At 56.1% G+C, this 15,368-nt stretch overlaps 1 protein-coding gene across 2 annotated transcripts; it reads right to left on the reverse strand.

Annotated features, from left to right (window-relative positions):
* Window positions 1-1,085: 1,085 nt before the first annotated feature.
* LOC307051926 (perilipin-5) lies at window positions 1,086-11,678 on the reverse strand (the record flags this gene model as incomplete). Of its 2 annotated transcripts, XM_079702577.1 has the most annotated exons (8): window positions 1,086-1,616; window positions 1,829-1,942; window positions 3,460-3,659; window positions 4,563-4,743; window positions 5,113-5,195; window positions 6,120-6,315; window positions 7,134-7,215; window positions 11,539-11,678. In XM_079702577.1, the coding sequence occupies 8 exons, from the start codon at window positions 11,676-11,678 to the stop codon at window positions 1,086-1,088; spliced, it is 1,527 nt and encodes a 508-aa protein (XP_079558703.1). The 2 variants fall into 2 exon arrangements, with proteins under 2 accessions (XP_079558703.1, XP_079558704.1); XM_079702578.1 differs by lacking the exons at window positions 1,086-1,616; window positions 1,829-1,942; window positions 3,460-3,659; ... (2 more) ...; window positions 6,120-6,315; window positions 7,134-7,215 and adding an exon at window positions 9,511-10,522 and having other exon boundaries at window positions 11,539-11,591.
* Between the last annotated feature and the right edge of the window lie 3,690 nt (window positions 11,679-15,368).

The following is a 15,368-nucleotide window of genomic DNA, read 5'->3' on the forward strand; positions in this document are numbered from 1 at the left end:
TGGTGGGAAGTAGTTGGCCCTCCCAGAGCCACCCCTGTACCAGGTCCCAAGGAAGCCAGGGAACACCCTGACCTCACCACATCAGACTGTGCTTTCCCAACACCCTGCCTGGCCACAGGGGAGTTTGAGGGACAGCCAAGAACACGGTCAGAGGACGGGGGTGCCCCACGAGACTGGCCTGTGCCCCTTACCCTGCGTTTGTGTCCCCCATCCTGACCAGTGCAGCCAGAGAAGCCACAGCAAGCTCAGCTCCTACAGGTCCAGTGAGGAGGGCATAGGAAGGGCTGCTCCCTCTTAGCTCCCTCCTCTTGATCCTTTGCAGTTTCCAAGAAATTCATTAAAGTGGGAACAGCTTCCATTCCAGGAACCTACATCTGAATACTTAACCCGGGTGGGTGGGGCACTAACGGTGAAACTCCAGACAAGATATCAAGCTGGTCAGGGAGGCATCACTCCTTTGAAATTTCGAACCCTGACTCGTGCCATACAGTCGCACACCTCTGAGGTCCCCAGCACCCCGCCACTGAGACCCACCTCGGCTGGAACAGAGGCCACTGGCCTTTAGACAACACGAAGCACCTTTATTCTGGAGAGCAAAACCCCAAACAGCAAAGCAAGTGGGTGTGGCAGGTCCAGCCGTTGAAGCATCTTTGGGGACCCCTCAGTCCGGGATAGACAAGCTGGGGGAGGAAGGGGACACTCACTTTTCAAAACCCCAAACAGAAGCGTGTGCTTCTATCTGGGCAAAACATGCGACTCTCTGGGGAGTTTTGATCAGCTTCTTGGGGTGGGGCAATGCGGGACCACAGCCAGTGAATGCAGCTTGGGGCTAGTCAGACCTGAGTTAGGTTCAAGTCCTCATATGTCCAAGGGAAAGACTAGGGATGGTCTAATATCAGTGAAGCTGGTCTAGGATTCAGACTTAGGTCCCCAGCCCCCAACTCTGTGCCTGGGCCAAGGCCAAGGCCAAGGCCAAGGCCAAGGCATCGGCTAGTAATACTGATGCATGGCTGCTAGGGGGCAGCAGGGATCTCGGGGTGCAGGATGGCCTCCAGCTGCCTTCGCTGCCGCACGGCCCCATCGGCTCAGAAGTCCAGTTCTGGCATCACGGTGTGCTTGCGGCAGCTGGGGGGCTCAGCCTCCTCCTCGGGAATGTCCCCGGAGAGGCCCATCCCATCCCCGTACTGGGCCTGCCAGGCTTTCTGCTGGGCTGGCCAGTGCAGGTGTGCCCAGCGGGGGTCGGGCCCCCCCACGACCTCATCCACCAGGGCCTCCAGGTCGGGCGGGGGCCCAGGCCGCTCCACGAGGATGGGCGCGAAGGGCCCGACCAGCCAGGGCAGGGGCACGGCCTGTACCACCAGCTCCAGCAGCTCGTCCACGCATGTGTGGGCCCGGGCCACGCTGCCCCGGCCCTCGGCCAGCACGGCCGCCGGCACGTCCTCGAAGCAGCTGGCGTCGGCGAAGGCGGCCTGCAGGGCGTCCACGCTGCGCCGCACCTCGGCCACCTTCTCCTGGGCGCTGGGGGGCAGGCCCCGCACGCTGGTCTCCAGCGCGTCCACGGTGCTCTGCAGCTCCCGCATCAGGCTACGGGATAGCACCAGGGTCTCCAGCTCCGCCTGAGGGGGGGGCGGGGGGAGGGGAGGGGCCTGGGTGTCCCAGATGGACCTCCACCAGGACCCCCGCCCTGCCACAGTTTCCCCACGGACTCTCCAACCAGCTGACCTCAGTACTTGGTTGGAGCCGGCTGGAGCCCCGCCCCTGGCAACCCCTGGCAGATCCAGAAACCCCTCCCACGCCCCCCCAACCCCCCTCCTCCACGCCATCTTACCTGACTGCGGCGGCCGTTCTCTGGGGAGTGCTGGCTCCAGCCCTCCCACAGCTCATGCACCTTCCCAGGGTGGGCTGGGGTGATGGGCATCACCCCGCACTGCATGTGGTCAATCTGTGGGGACGGGGACCATAGTAGTCAGAACTGGAGGATTTGGAGTGTTGGGGGAACCAGGACCCTAGTGTGGATCTGGCCTCAATAGGCATTTACGGAACATCCACTGTATGCGAACCTTCCACGCCTACTGATCCAGCCTGGCTGATCTGCCCATTTTCTCCCCTGCCCGTGGCCAGACCTGAGACCTGTGGTTCCCCTGAAACTCAGACTCACTGCCAGGTTTTGCCCATGCTTGTGCCTCTGCTAGGAACGCTCTCCTCTCCATCCCATCCCCCTGCCTGGTTCACTTCAGTTCAAGTCTCACTATAGACGTCACCCACTCCAAGAAGTCTCCCTTCCCCGGCTCCTGGCTGGGTGGATCCCTCCTCCGGGTCCCACAGAACCCAGCATGCCCTCCCATCATGACCCTAGTCCCCCTACTGGACTGTGAGTGTCCTGAGGGGGCCACTGTGCCTTCAGTGCCCAGGACAGGGCAGGTATTAGAAGATTAATAGACATAAACCGTGATCCACACAGTAGAACAGCCTGCCCTCCGTATCCGCGGGGTCTGCATCTGCGGATTCAACCAAGATTCTCAGTTGGTTGGATCTGTGGATGCAGAACTGCGCCATTTTACAGATGTGACTTGAGCATCCTCGGATTTTGGTATCCGTGGGGGGTCCTGGAACCAATCCCTCGCAGATACTGAGGGATGACTGTTATTCAGCCTTAAAAAGGAAGGAAATTCTGAAACACGCTACAACATGGATGAACCTTGAGGACACTCTGCTCAGTGAAATTAGCCCACTCCGGTGCTCACAGGTGCCCTCTGGTGGCTGGTTCAGGAAGGACAGACTGTGGGGTCCAGGATGGGAAACCAGGACCAGGTTGAGTAATCATGGGGGCTGGACCCAGGTGGAGCAAGAGGAAGGAGGAGATGTGGGCGGGTTCTGGGTAGACTTTGAAGGCAGAGCCAACAGTACTGGCTGATATGTCGGATGTGGGAGAGGAGGAGAGGAGGGAAGTTGAGGGTGACTCCCAGGTTTTGGCCTGAGGCCCTGGAAAGACAGGGCTGTCATCAGTTGAGATGGGGAGAGGGATGCAGGAGGAGCAGGTTAGGGGCGTCTGAACTCATCAAACCCAGAAAACAGGAGCTGTTATGTTCCTTTGGAGCAGGGAGCGATGCACAACGGGGAAAGAAGCTGGGTTATCAGCTAGAACCTAAAGGCTGGGAAGATTGTGATTGGTGATGGGAGAGCCCGGGAAGAGGTACCTTCACTCTCTTCCCATCCATCTTAACCGCCTATAACTTCCCCTCCTCCACAAAACCTCTTCCTGCCTCCCCAAGCTGAGCCTTGACCCCCACTGAATGCCTCCAGCCCCGGGTCCCTCCTCTGCCCCAGCCCTGCACATACACGGTTCCGCCCCACCCCCCTTTCAGACTAGCAGGGGACCAGGTAGTCCGCGGGCACTCAATCCACGCATGCTGGCCTGCATCACGGGGTGAGAAAGGGGGGCAGACAGAGGGCTCTCACCAGCTCCAGAGTCTCCTGCAACTGGGCCAGCGTGTCCTGGGCGTGGTGTTTCCTCCGCCTCAGTTTCCCCAGAGAGTGCTCATATGCCAGGTGGCGGAGCCGCGCCGACAGGGAACCCAGGCGTACAAAGTAGCCCTGATGTCTCCGCTGCTCTTCCACGGAGCCCACTTCTGGGCCCTCAACCTCCGCTGCCAGCGCCGCTGGAGGACGGGATGGGGAGGGGAGTCAGCGTGGCCACGCCCTCCACTTCTGGGTGGACACGCCCATGGGCTCCCACAGCTTGTATATTTCCCCTCTACAATATCAATTCATGCAACCGTCCCCGAGCCCTACCATGTAGGCACTATTATTAGCTCTATTTACAGATGAGGAAACCCAAGGTAAAGAGAGGTGAAGTCCCACGGGGTGCAAGAGGCCGACCCGGATTCGAACCCAGGCACTCGTAACCACTTGACTGACTGCCTCGGTGTGAATCCCAGGTCTCTTTACCTCGATTTTCCTCATCTGTGAATGGAGCTTATAATAATGAAAGAGTCGCTTACAAGTGTTTGGCCCACAGAAGGTGCTTCAACAATGGCTCACAGCCTTTCTGCGAAGGAGGGGGCACGCCCCATGTTCCTCTAGTGCCATAAAGCAGGAAGTCAGATTGTCTCCAGGGTCAACGGACTAGATGCAGAACACTGGAGAATGGTAGGGTTCAAGGGAACCACGTAAAGGGGAGGACGCCATTTAACCCAAATATCTGATTTTCCAAGGCAAGTTAGAAATCAGGATTTGTAGGGCAAAACCTGATTTTTAAATGCATGTGATGAATTAAACCATTTTAAAGGCATTGCACAGGCCAAATACTACAGTATGGAGGGCCACCAGCTGGAGGCCGTGGCCCTCAAGTCTATAAGCCCCATATACTCTTGGGGCTCTGGGCAGTCAGATCTCTAGTAGGATGCGGGTTGGGGGAGGTCAGGCCTGGGCTGGAGCTCCATGTTCCCTACTGATTTGCTATGTGGCCTTGGGTGAGGCCGGGACCTCTCTGATCCGTGACCTCCAGGGATAGGTAGGAGGATTCAGGGGCGAGCAGTGGCTGGGGGGGCCTCTGGCCTTACCAAGCTCCTCCTCAGTCATGGGCAGAAAGTGGTCCACCAGCTCCTCTGACTTGCCCAGCACTACATCCACGGCATGGCTCACGGATCGTTTCAGCTCCAAACTCCAGCGGCGGCCTTGCCGAGCCAGGCCCACCATGCCTGTCACGCCACTGGCCACCGCGTCCTTGGCCGAGGTCACCACCTGGCGGAAGGGGCCCAGCTCCAGTTGCTGTAGGTCTCCGGCTCCCTTCCCCTGCCCCCAGCTCCCTGGGCTGCGAGGCAAGGACCCCTGGCCCCTGTTTGGCTCTGGGCCACAATTTCCCCTCTTATAAAATGGAGGAAAATCAAATCTTCCTCACGGAGCTGCTGAAGGGATTGCCAGCACCAGCTGGCACATATTATGTGCTCAGTAAACAAGGGTGTCAATTATTTTCATCTGGCTGCTGTTTTGTTCCAGTTGACCAAAGCCTGACTGGGTCCTGGAGTCCAGCTGGCCCAGGTGTTCAGGCTGCGTTTCTCACTGCCACCTCCACCCCCTACAGCTTCCCCACAATCTGGTGGTGCTGGGTACCGTCTCTGAAGGTTGCTGGAGAAAGGGCAGCTTCTCCCCCAGCTTGTCCAGGCCCCTGCAGACGAGATCGTTCACTGTGGCCACTGGAGACAGAGAGGCAGCAAGCGAGAATCGGGGAGATGTCAAGGGAGAGAGGGACACAGGGACATAGAGGGAGGGGATGCTGGAGGGAGAGGCAGAGAAAAAAGGACACACACACACACACACGGAGGGAAAGAGAGAGGGGGCACCTGGCTAGCCCCCTGCAAAGGGCCGGGACCCTGAGCGTGTGGGTGAGCCACCAGGCTGGACCCTGCCTCTCTGCCCTTCCCGCCTCCACCCTGCCACCGCTGCTGCCAGCACCAAGGTGACTCCTCATCCATGTCCAGCTCAGACGCTCCAGCGAGCAGGCTCAAGGTCACACAAGCTGGCTGAGAAGGAGGCAGGCGAGGCCCTGGGCTGGGACCCTCAGGTGATCCCCTTCCTCGGTCAGATGCGAGGCCGAGGGTCTTTCTTTCCCCAACCCCACTGCCAGGTTGGACCCCCTGAGCTGGTCATAGGCTCAGGACAGGTGGAGGAAGGGGCAGACAGGGGAGGGAGATTGGACAGACAAAGGGACCCAAGGCACATCAGGCTAACCAAAGGGAGGAGGACAGTGAGACAGACAAGATGAGGACAAAAGGAGGGGAGCCCCAAGGAAACAGCTAAGGGCAGACGGGCAGGTGATCAAACTACAGAGGGACAAATAAGCAGAGACAGAGGGCATGAGGGATGCAGGTGGAATGGGGGACGGGACAGGCAGAGAATGGAGGGTGAGATGGCACAGGCAGAAGGACCAAGAGAGGGGGTGACACAGGTGGATGGGGGACAGGCATGTGGACAGAGTAAAGGCACACAGCATAGGTGAGACTGCAGAGGAACACCTGTCTCAGGGGGTCCACTGCAGCACCTGTCATGCAGATGGAGCATGAGAGGGTGGGGCAGTGGGACAAACCACAGGACCCAGGACTCTGGCCAGGGGGACTCACGCTGGGGCTGCAGGTGGCTCAGCAGCGGCTGGGCGTGGTCCAGGGCACGCGTGGTCAGGCCGCACATGCAGTGCTCAGCCAGGCGGCAGGCGGAGCCCAGCAGCGGGTGCCTGTCCTTGGCGGCGCTGTAAGCATTGGAGACCGCGGTGCACGTGGCCTTGACCAGGGGCAGGGCTGCCACACGCTGTACCACGTTCTGCAGGAAGGGGTGGCATCAGAGGGGTCCCAGGTGGAGGTGGGGGGCTCAGCCACATGCTAGAGAGCCCACTCACCCTCTCTGGGCTGGGACGAGGGGCAGGTGAGAGGGGTGGGGGGGAAGTGTATTGAGCGCAGCTGTGTGCAGGCAATGGACACCCACACCGAGGTGCGCCTAGAGCTCCTGTTCTCAACAGCATACACAGAGCGGTACCGGTTCTGAAAGACTCAGTCTCCTTGAGGGAAGAGCAATTAGTGTCTGGTCATTAAGGGCACAGCCTCTGGAGCAAGACCACCTGCGTTCAGTTCTGGTTCTCCACTTCCAAGCTGTGTGAGCTTGGGCAAGTGTGTGAACTGCTCTGTGCCACAGTCTCCCTATCTGTAAAATGGGTTTTTAGGGTTGTGATGGGGATTCAAGGAGTACAATATGTGAAGCGCTTGGAACAGTGAATGATGCAGAGTATAGGCCGTGGTTGCTGCTATTATTATTGTTGTTGTTGTTAAGAGTGCCATGATGGTGGACACAGAAACAGAGATACAGGTAGAGACCCGGAGATGGGAGTGGGAGAGAGTTGGGCAGAAGCCAGGTAAGCTGGCTGAGAGTGTCTGGAGAGACACACCCCAGAGACACACCCTTCCCTGGGCCTCACTTTGCCCCTCTGGGAAATGGGTAGAATGTGCCTCCCCCAACCACGCTCCAAAATGCCCTCAGAGTAAGGTGCTCGAAGCAAGAGCAGGGGGACCCAGTCTGAAACTGTCCCAGGAGGGACTGCCCCCCCTCCTCCTGTGCCGAGCTCCATGGGAGGTGCAGCCCCTTACCTGCTGGTCCTGCTCCCACAAGCTGGGTCTGGGGGCCTGAGCCGCCTCGTCTTCTGACATGCCTACTGCAAACAGGGTCACCCTGGGGGCAGGACAGAGTGACGGGCCCCTGCACGCCAGCCCTCCCGGCTCCCGCTGAGGCCCTGGGTTCTGTCTGGCTGGGCTTGGTGACCCGGGCAAGTCTCCTTCCCTCTTGGGGCCTCAGTTTCCTCATCTGCAAAATGAGGTAATGATAATGCCTACCTCAGAGCGCCCTGGGCAGGGACAATGCATGCACAGGGCTCTGCACACAGCAGGTGCACAGTAGAAAACCTCTAACAAAGTGGAGGCCCTGCAGTGATTCAAAGCATGGGCTCTGGGCAGAGAGACACCTGTTCGAGTCCGCCCATTACCTGCTGTGTTACTTTGGGCAAATGCCTTCACCTGTGTGGGCTGTTGCCTCCGCTGAAGTTAGGGAAGATCTCTGTTGCCCTGGCCCGGGATGGAACCGTGCAAGCAGCCCCCTGCGGGAGTTTAGGTGGTTGCCGCAGAATCCCAGTAAACCCACAGTCCAGTTTGACACACAGGGAAACTGAGGCACACAGCAGGTCCATGGTGGGCCCAAGGTCACTCAGCTAAGTAGACTCAGAGCGGGACTTCGACCTCAGGCTCCCCGCCTGCAGTTCTTCCCCCGTCCGCACCCAGCGCCCTCAGAACGCTAGTCCTCTCCCAACTGGGTCCTGAGCTTTTGCCAACTGGGCCAAGGGTCTCAGCCACCTGCTCCGGCCTGTCACGCCACTCCTCTCCCCAAGCCGCTGGACTCTCGGCCTCCCCCCCACCCACCGCGCCCCCGGGCCTGCTGGGCACTCCTGAACGCCGCCTGCGAGGTACTCACCCGGGCACGTTCAGCTTCAGCCCACAGGTGCTGCGGCAGACCCAACTTAAGCTCCAGTCTCCGACCCCAGCCTTCCCCGCCCGCCTTATAGTGACTTGGGGGCGGGACCTTCGGGGACCGACCAATAGGGAGAGGCCTGAGGGGCGTGCCCGGGGCGGGGCTCCGGGGCCCCTCGCCCTACCCAGGGGCTCCCAGAGCGCCCTGCGGTTGCCATAGCAACTTGGGGACGCTCCATGCTAAGGGTTGAGCTACTTTCCTTGGCTAAGTTTGGCCACCTGTTACCCTCACTGCCGTTGCCGCAGAGACGGTGGAGGGCGATCACAGCCCCCCACCGCTTTGCCCAGTGACCTTGGGCAAGTCCTCACGGTCTTTTTACTTTTTAAAACCTGCCGCTTAAGTAGGCCGGAAGACAGGCCGGCCCATTCACTTGGATCCCCATTTTACAGACGAGCAAAGTGAGGATCAGAATACTTAAACCACTTGCCCTGGGTCGCCTAGCGATTGAGGAATCTGATTCAAACACAGCTCTGCCAGACTGCAGAACCCTGGCTTTCATCACCACACCTGGAATGACCACCAACGTGGGCATGACCCTCCTTCCAGGGAGCTGCAAAAACCGAGCATGCCCCAAACATCCCAGGGTCCCCCCAGTCTGACCTCGACCCCCACCATGCCCAACATTGTGTTGGAAGGTGGCCCCGAGGTTCTGGAGCTGTGAAAATACAGCCCCCAGGGCCTCTGCCCAGCTGTTCAGCCTCATCCAGCCTGCCCATGCTCGTCCTGGGCAGCTGCTCCCCTGGTTATCACAGGCCAGCATGAAAAATTGTTTGGAGCCCTGAAGCAGTCTGGTTTAATTTAAACCTTCCCCAGGACACAAGCTCTGGAAGGAATCCACTGGTAAAACGACACCTTGGGCAATGGTCAGCGTTTTATTACCAGTTAAATCCAAGGATGGGGGAAGGAGGAGGAGCAGTCACAGCCATCAGATACCAATTGCTATCCATTTGGGATTTCATGGCATGCCTCTCCTTTCCTTCTGCTTCATTCTGGAGACCTAGGAGTTCGCCTTGGGAGAATGCAAGGAACACAGCAAATACATCCAATTCTGTTCAACAGTTATTTATTAACCCCTTCCAGTCTGACCTCAAACCGAGTGATGCTGAGTAAGAGGGAACCAGCCCCAGGCCCTGCACTCAGAGAACCCCTGAAACTGGGGGAGACAGAGCCAGATTGAGCCAACCTCAGTGTGGCCAGGACAGGTTGGAGGAGCCAGAGACCAAGACACCCGGGAAATAGGGGAAAGAAATTTCTGGAAGAGGATACAGCTTGAGCAGAGGCAAGGAAGCAGGAAGAGCCCGAGGTGTGTTTGGGGCAACATGGGCAAAACAGGTCCCGGCAACTATGGGAAGCCCAGCCTCACCCTTAGAAGGTGGGATTATTTGCTAAGTGGGGTGCAGCGTCCTGCCAAGCCTTGCCTCCCCACCCCGCCCCCAGCCCCAGGCTTCAAGGGGACCTGGCCACCGCTAGGAGGGTTTGGCCCTTCAAGGCTTTAGGGCCAGCGCAGCGTGTGTCATTGCGGAAGAACATCTTGTCTTCGTTGGCCACCAGCCACTCAAAGAGGTTGTCCAGTTTCTGGTCGCAGATCCACGGATTACCTGAGAGGTCAAAGCCGTCCTTCATGTTCCCGGCAGCCTTCCCCAAGGACATCCAGAGCCCCTTGGGCACAGTGGTCAGCAAGTTGTTGGAGAGGTCCAGCATGTCCAGCTTCTGCAGACCTCGGAAGGCGCCGGCTGCCACCGTGGCCAGCCTGTTGTCGCTCAGGAAGAGGTAGCGCAGTTTCGGCTGCCGCACCAGAAGGCCCTCTCTGAGCTCCTGCAACCTATTGCCCTCGAGGTGCAGCCGTTCCAACCTCAAGGGGCCGCTCAGAAGGTCAGGGGGCAAAGTCTGCAGCTGGTTATTGCCAAGGTCAAGGATGAGCAGGTCGGTGAAACTGGCCAGCAGCCCAGGGGGCAGTGTCTGGAGCTGGTTCCCGGATAGGTCCAGATGCCGCAGGGCTTTCAGGCTGTGCAGCCACGAGGCCTCCAGAACTTTCAGCTGGTTTTCCTTCAGCACCAGGGTGTGGAGGGCAGCTGAGACCTGGAAGAGGCCAGGAGGCAGCCGGGTCAGGGCGTTGCGGGTCAGATCGAGCACCTTTAGCTGAGGCACAGGCAGCAGGAACTTGGTGGAGAGGTCCTCCAGCTGGTTGCTGGAAAGGTGCAGTTCCTGGAGGTTAGGGATGCCCTGGAGGGTGTTGGCAGGCAGCTGAGTCAGGTTGAAGAACTCCACGGCCAGGTAGACGGTGTCAGCTGGGAAGTAGTGGGGGAGTCTGGCAGGTGGTTGGCAGGAGATGGAGCTGCCGTTACCTGAGTGGGACACCAGGCAGGCGTCTGGATTTGGGGTGACCCCCTGGGCTGAGACCACAAATAACAGCAGCAGGAAGAGGATTCTAGAAAGATGGGAGTCCCAGCCTACTGGGCTGCAGGCAATGACAGAAAGTGCTTAATAAGTCAAAATAATGATATTATATACCCAGCAAAGTGAAAATATACCCAGAATCTGCCTGCTTCTTCCCACCTCTAATTTCACCACCCTGGACCATGCCACCTCATTGCTGGCCTGGACTAGTGTAGTAGTCCCCTCCTCCTCCTCTCCTGGCTTCCACCTTCAACCCACCCCCACCACCACAGCTGCCAGAAGTAGCTCCTGTTCCAGGAAGAATTCTATGAAACCTGAATTTCTTAGTCTGACCCCTACATACTACCCTTCCCCATTGCCAGCCCAGCCCCAAGGGACTATTAATTATTTGCAGTCCAACTTGCTAATTTCTTCTGCTCTCACTTGTTTTTTGGGTCATTTCTTGTCTCCCTGGCTTCATGTTTTGAAGGCAGAGCCTATGAACTCTTACTCATCCTGCAAAACCCCAGCTCCAATGGCCCCCTTTCCACAAAGCTTTCTCTGACCCTCCCAAGCTTTCTCTGACTCTCCAAGCAGAATTCTCAGTTTCCCCCTCTGGGCTGCTCTTCTTTCTGTCTAGCCCTGTCTAGGTTATCTGTGCCCAGCCCCATCTTGCTCCAGAGTTCTGGACTCCAGATACAAACGGGACTCTGAGCATGAAAAGTGCATCCTGCCTTGTACAGGTCTGGAGGCAGGCATTTGGCTTTGGGATGGTGAGATTTACAGTTGGTACTGGAACCCTTCGAGGGCTGGGGCTTCTGTTCCTCCCGGTCCCTCCAGCAGTAATGCCCTAGCCCAGCAGCCCTAGAGACCACCTGAACATCCTTGGTTACTACAGCCCGTGGACCACCTGGGCCTTCTGCAGGAAGTGTGCGTATGGGAATGAGTCTGTCCATAGATAGAGCCTGAGTGTCAGTCTGTTCCAGCCTGCAGGCCTACGTCTGGCCCTGTGACTTCAGTGGGTCAGACGGAATGTCCATGGATCTCTGCACTGCCTGGTGTCCGGGCCTGCCCAGGGTGGGCGGGGTGGGGACCTACCTCTGTTTTCGCTCTGGGCTCCAAGAGGGCATGGCGGCCTCTCTCTTTTCCATCCAGGTTCCCTTGGTCTGGCTAGGTGGCCTTATACCTGCCTGGGCTGGGGACAGGGGCACCAGCCATGGGGAAGTCTCCACCCACATCCTGTTCCCGTTAGGGGCTGGACCTGAGCCAGGCAGGGGAAAGGGAGGGGTCAGGATTGCAAAATTGCTTCCTGGCAGGGGGAGGACAGAAGGTGGGCTGCCCACCCCCTTCTCGACCCTGTTTCTACCGAGTTTTTCTTTCCCCTGAGTCCTGCTTTTGGGGAGTGGGTACCCAAGAGTCTCTGAGGCTGAGTCCCCACTTCCCCCAATCTAGGAATCAAGGGTCAAGTTTGTAAGGCGCCAGTCTGTCCTGGGAGATGGGGACAACTCTGAGCAAGAGGTACTATTTATAATAAATCTGAGCAACCAGGAAGCTCAGTGAAGAGAACAAAAAAACACTTATCTTATATTCATGACATATTCTTATTTTTTTTTAGTAAAATAATTAAAAAAAAAGAATTCTAAAGCAAGTGATGCCAAAAGTCTCCACAGTCTTTGAACAATGGCCTGGGAGGGACTAAACCTGGTTCTGAATCCCAGCTCTTCTGTGACTGCTCTGCTTTGTGAACTTGGGCAAGTGGCTTAACTTTTCTTGGCCGCAGTTTCCCCATCTGTGAAGCTGAACTCAGTCTCCGAGAGCCCCTTCCATTCTTTCTTTCTTCAGCTGAAACTGATGTGCTATTTGTTTTGGACTTTCCTCATTTCCCAATAAGTGCATCTGAAGGCTCACACTTCCCTGAGAACTGTTTGACTGCATCTCACAGGTTTGGCTATTCAGTGCTTAAATTCTTGTTGAGTTCTAAACATTCAGGTGTGATGTATTATCTTTATCTGCATGCCTGGCTATGGCCTCTTTTTCCCAGCCCAATCTCTGAAGGGTTTTATCCCTATTCAGCTGTGAGGATGACTAAGCATTCTGTCTTCGTGGACATATGGGCTGAGAGGGAAACACACAGGCTGGCATAGACCGGCACAGATAAAGAAAGACAGACAACCACCTGCGTGAAATACACGGACATACATAGTGACAAAGAGACAGGGAAAAATACACAGACAGACCCAGAGACACAGAGAGAGCAGGACACACAGGAGAGAACAACATATCTGCAGAGATGGACACACAAAAACAGACACACACACAAACAGGAAAAGGACCTGAGTAGACGTGTTTCCAAAGAAGAGATACAAATGGCCAACAGATACATGAAAAGGTGCTTGACATCACGAATCATCAGGGAAATGCAAATCAAAACCACGAGATGCCACCCACACCTGTTAGAATGGCTTCATCGAAAAGACAAGAGATAAGAAGTGTTGGTGAGGATGCGGATAAAGGGGAACCCTTGTGCACTGCTGGTGGGAATGTAAATTGGTGCAGCTGCTATGGAAAACAGTAGGGAGGTTCCTCAAAAAAAAATTAAAAATAGAACTACCATATGATCTGGCAATCTCACTTCTGGGTATGTATCCAGGGGAAATGAAACCAGTATCTTGAAGAGATATCAGCCCTCCCGTGTTCATTACAGCACTATTCACAATAGCCAAGACATGGAAACAACCTAAGTGTCCATTCACAGATGCATGGATAAAGATGTGGTGTATATATGTATAATGGTATATAATTCAGCCATAACAAGGAAGCAAATCCTGCCCATTTGGGACAACATGGATGAAACTTGAGGGCATTATGCTAAGTGAAATAAGTCAGGCAGAGAAAGACAAATACTGAGTGATCTCAGTTATGTAAAATAACCAAATTCATAGAAACCAAGAGTAGAATGGTGGTTGTCAGGGACTGGGGGGTGAGGGAAAAGGAGAGATGTTGGTCAAAGGATACAGACTCCCAGCTATAAGATGCCTAAGTCCTGAGGATGTAATGTACAAGATGGTGATTAGTTAACAAGCCTGTACAGTATACTTGAAAGAGGCTAAGACAGTAGATCTTAAATGTTCTTACCACACACACACAAAGTAACTATGTGAAGTAATGGATGTGTCAACCTTGTTGTGATAATCATCTTACAATATATATCAAACAAATCATCAAGATATGCACCAGAAACCTACACAATCTTATATGTGAAATATATTTCAATCAAGCTGAAAAAACAGACACATAGGTACAGGAGGAGCTGCTAGATGCCGTCATGGTGTTTGTGTTTCTTTGTTTCAATCAGTCTCCCCATGATAAGCGGTGGACAGGGGGTCTGTCCTGTTCATTGTTCTATCCCCACAGCCCAGCACACAGTAGATGCTTAATCGACATGGGCTGGAAGAGTTGTGAATTGTAGTGACATAATGCTAAAGTGATCTCTTAAAATGAAATCAGATCATGTACCCTGCTTAAAACTCTGATGGCTTCCTGTCCCACTTAAAATTCATAAGGCTGGAGGGAGCAGGGAGTTAGTGTTTCTTGGGGACAGAGTTTCAGTTAGGGAAAATGAGAAAGTTTTGGAGATGGATGGTGGGGATGGTTGCACAACAGTGTGAATGTACTTAATGCCACTGAGCAGTACACTTAAAAATGGTTCAAGTGGTAAATTTGATCGTATATGTTATTTACCACAATTAAAAAAAAAATTGTACTCCTCACTGGTAAGGCCCTGCCTGCCTGGGGCCCTGTGCTCCTCTCCCTCCTCATCTCCAGCTGCTCGCCTTTCACTCACCTAGTGTGGCTGCTCCAGGCATACTAGTGGCCTGGGCCCTCCTCCAAGCTTGTTCCTACCACAGGGCCTTTGCACTGGCTGTTCCCTCTGCCTAGAACACTCTGCACATCTCCCCACAGCTGTTCCTTCTAGCCCATCTTATTTCAGCTTACATGTCACCTCCTCTGGCAGGTTCTCCTCAACGCCCCCGCCCCTACACAATCACCCCGTACCTGACACATTATCTGGCTTTTTCTTTATTATACGTATCGCTAATTCAAATCAAGTCCTAATTTGCTTGTATGTGGTTGGTCTTCCCTATTAGGCTGCAAACTCCATGAGGACAGGGGTCTTTGTCTCCACACAGTGGCTGGCACATAGTAGGTGCATAATAAATTTTTGCTGAAGGACCAGAGACTGGCCCCCATCCAGATGAAGGCTGAGACCCCCACAACTCTCCACATTTCCACACCCAGCTCCCCATCATTCTGTTTGCTGCAGTGACCCAGCCAGGACTCTCCCGGGTGCTCCCAGCTGCCCCAGGCCAGGCCAGGCCACTGTCCAAGTCCCACCCCCAGGAGACAGAGCAGACCCAGAGCCTTGGGGGCCGGTGGTTGTAAACAGTTTTATTGACGGGGGGTTGGGGGAGGCAGACTCCAGAGAGGGTCCAGGACTCTCAGCTGGCCACTCAGCTGGCATGCATGGTCAGCTGGAGGTCAAAGGGGAGGTCACAGAGGACGGGTGGCATGGGACCCTCTGACCACCCTGGGGCCATATTTACAGGGGGGCCCGCCCGCCTTCGCCATCTCCCAGACCGCCCGAGCCCTTAGACAGCCGCCAATACGACTTCTGGGCAGGCCGTCCCGACCCCCTGCCTGAAACCCCTTCCTCATCACCCCTCAAACTCCTAACCGGCACCTTGGAGGCCCCCGGCTTTCTGGAAGCCCCGGCATCGGCTCAGCCAACGCCCAGGCCGCTGGCGCCTCCGCGCTCTCACACAGACACGCACACCGCACGTGGCCGCCCCCACGCACACGCCGCAGCAGCCCGCGGGCACACGCGCACGCCTCCCTCCCCTTCCCGGCCCCTTGCACACGGACACAGC

Source organism: Hyperoodon ampullatus, assembly GCF_949752795.1.
Source record: "Hyperoodon ampullatus genome assembly, chromosome: 4".
Lineage (NCBI taxonomy): Eukaryota > Metazoa > Chordata > Mammalia > Artiodactyla > Ziphiidae > Hyperoodon > Hyperoodon ampullatus.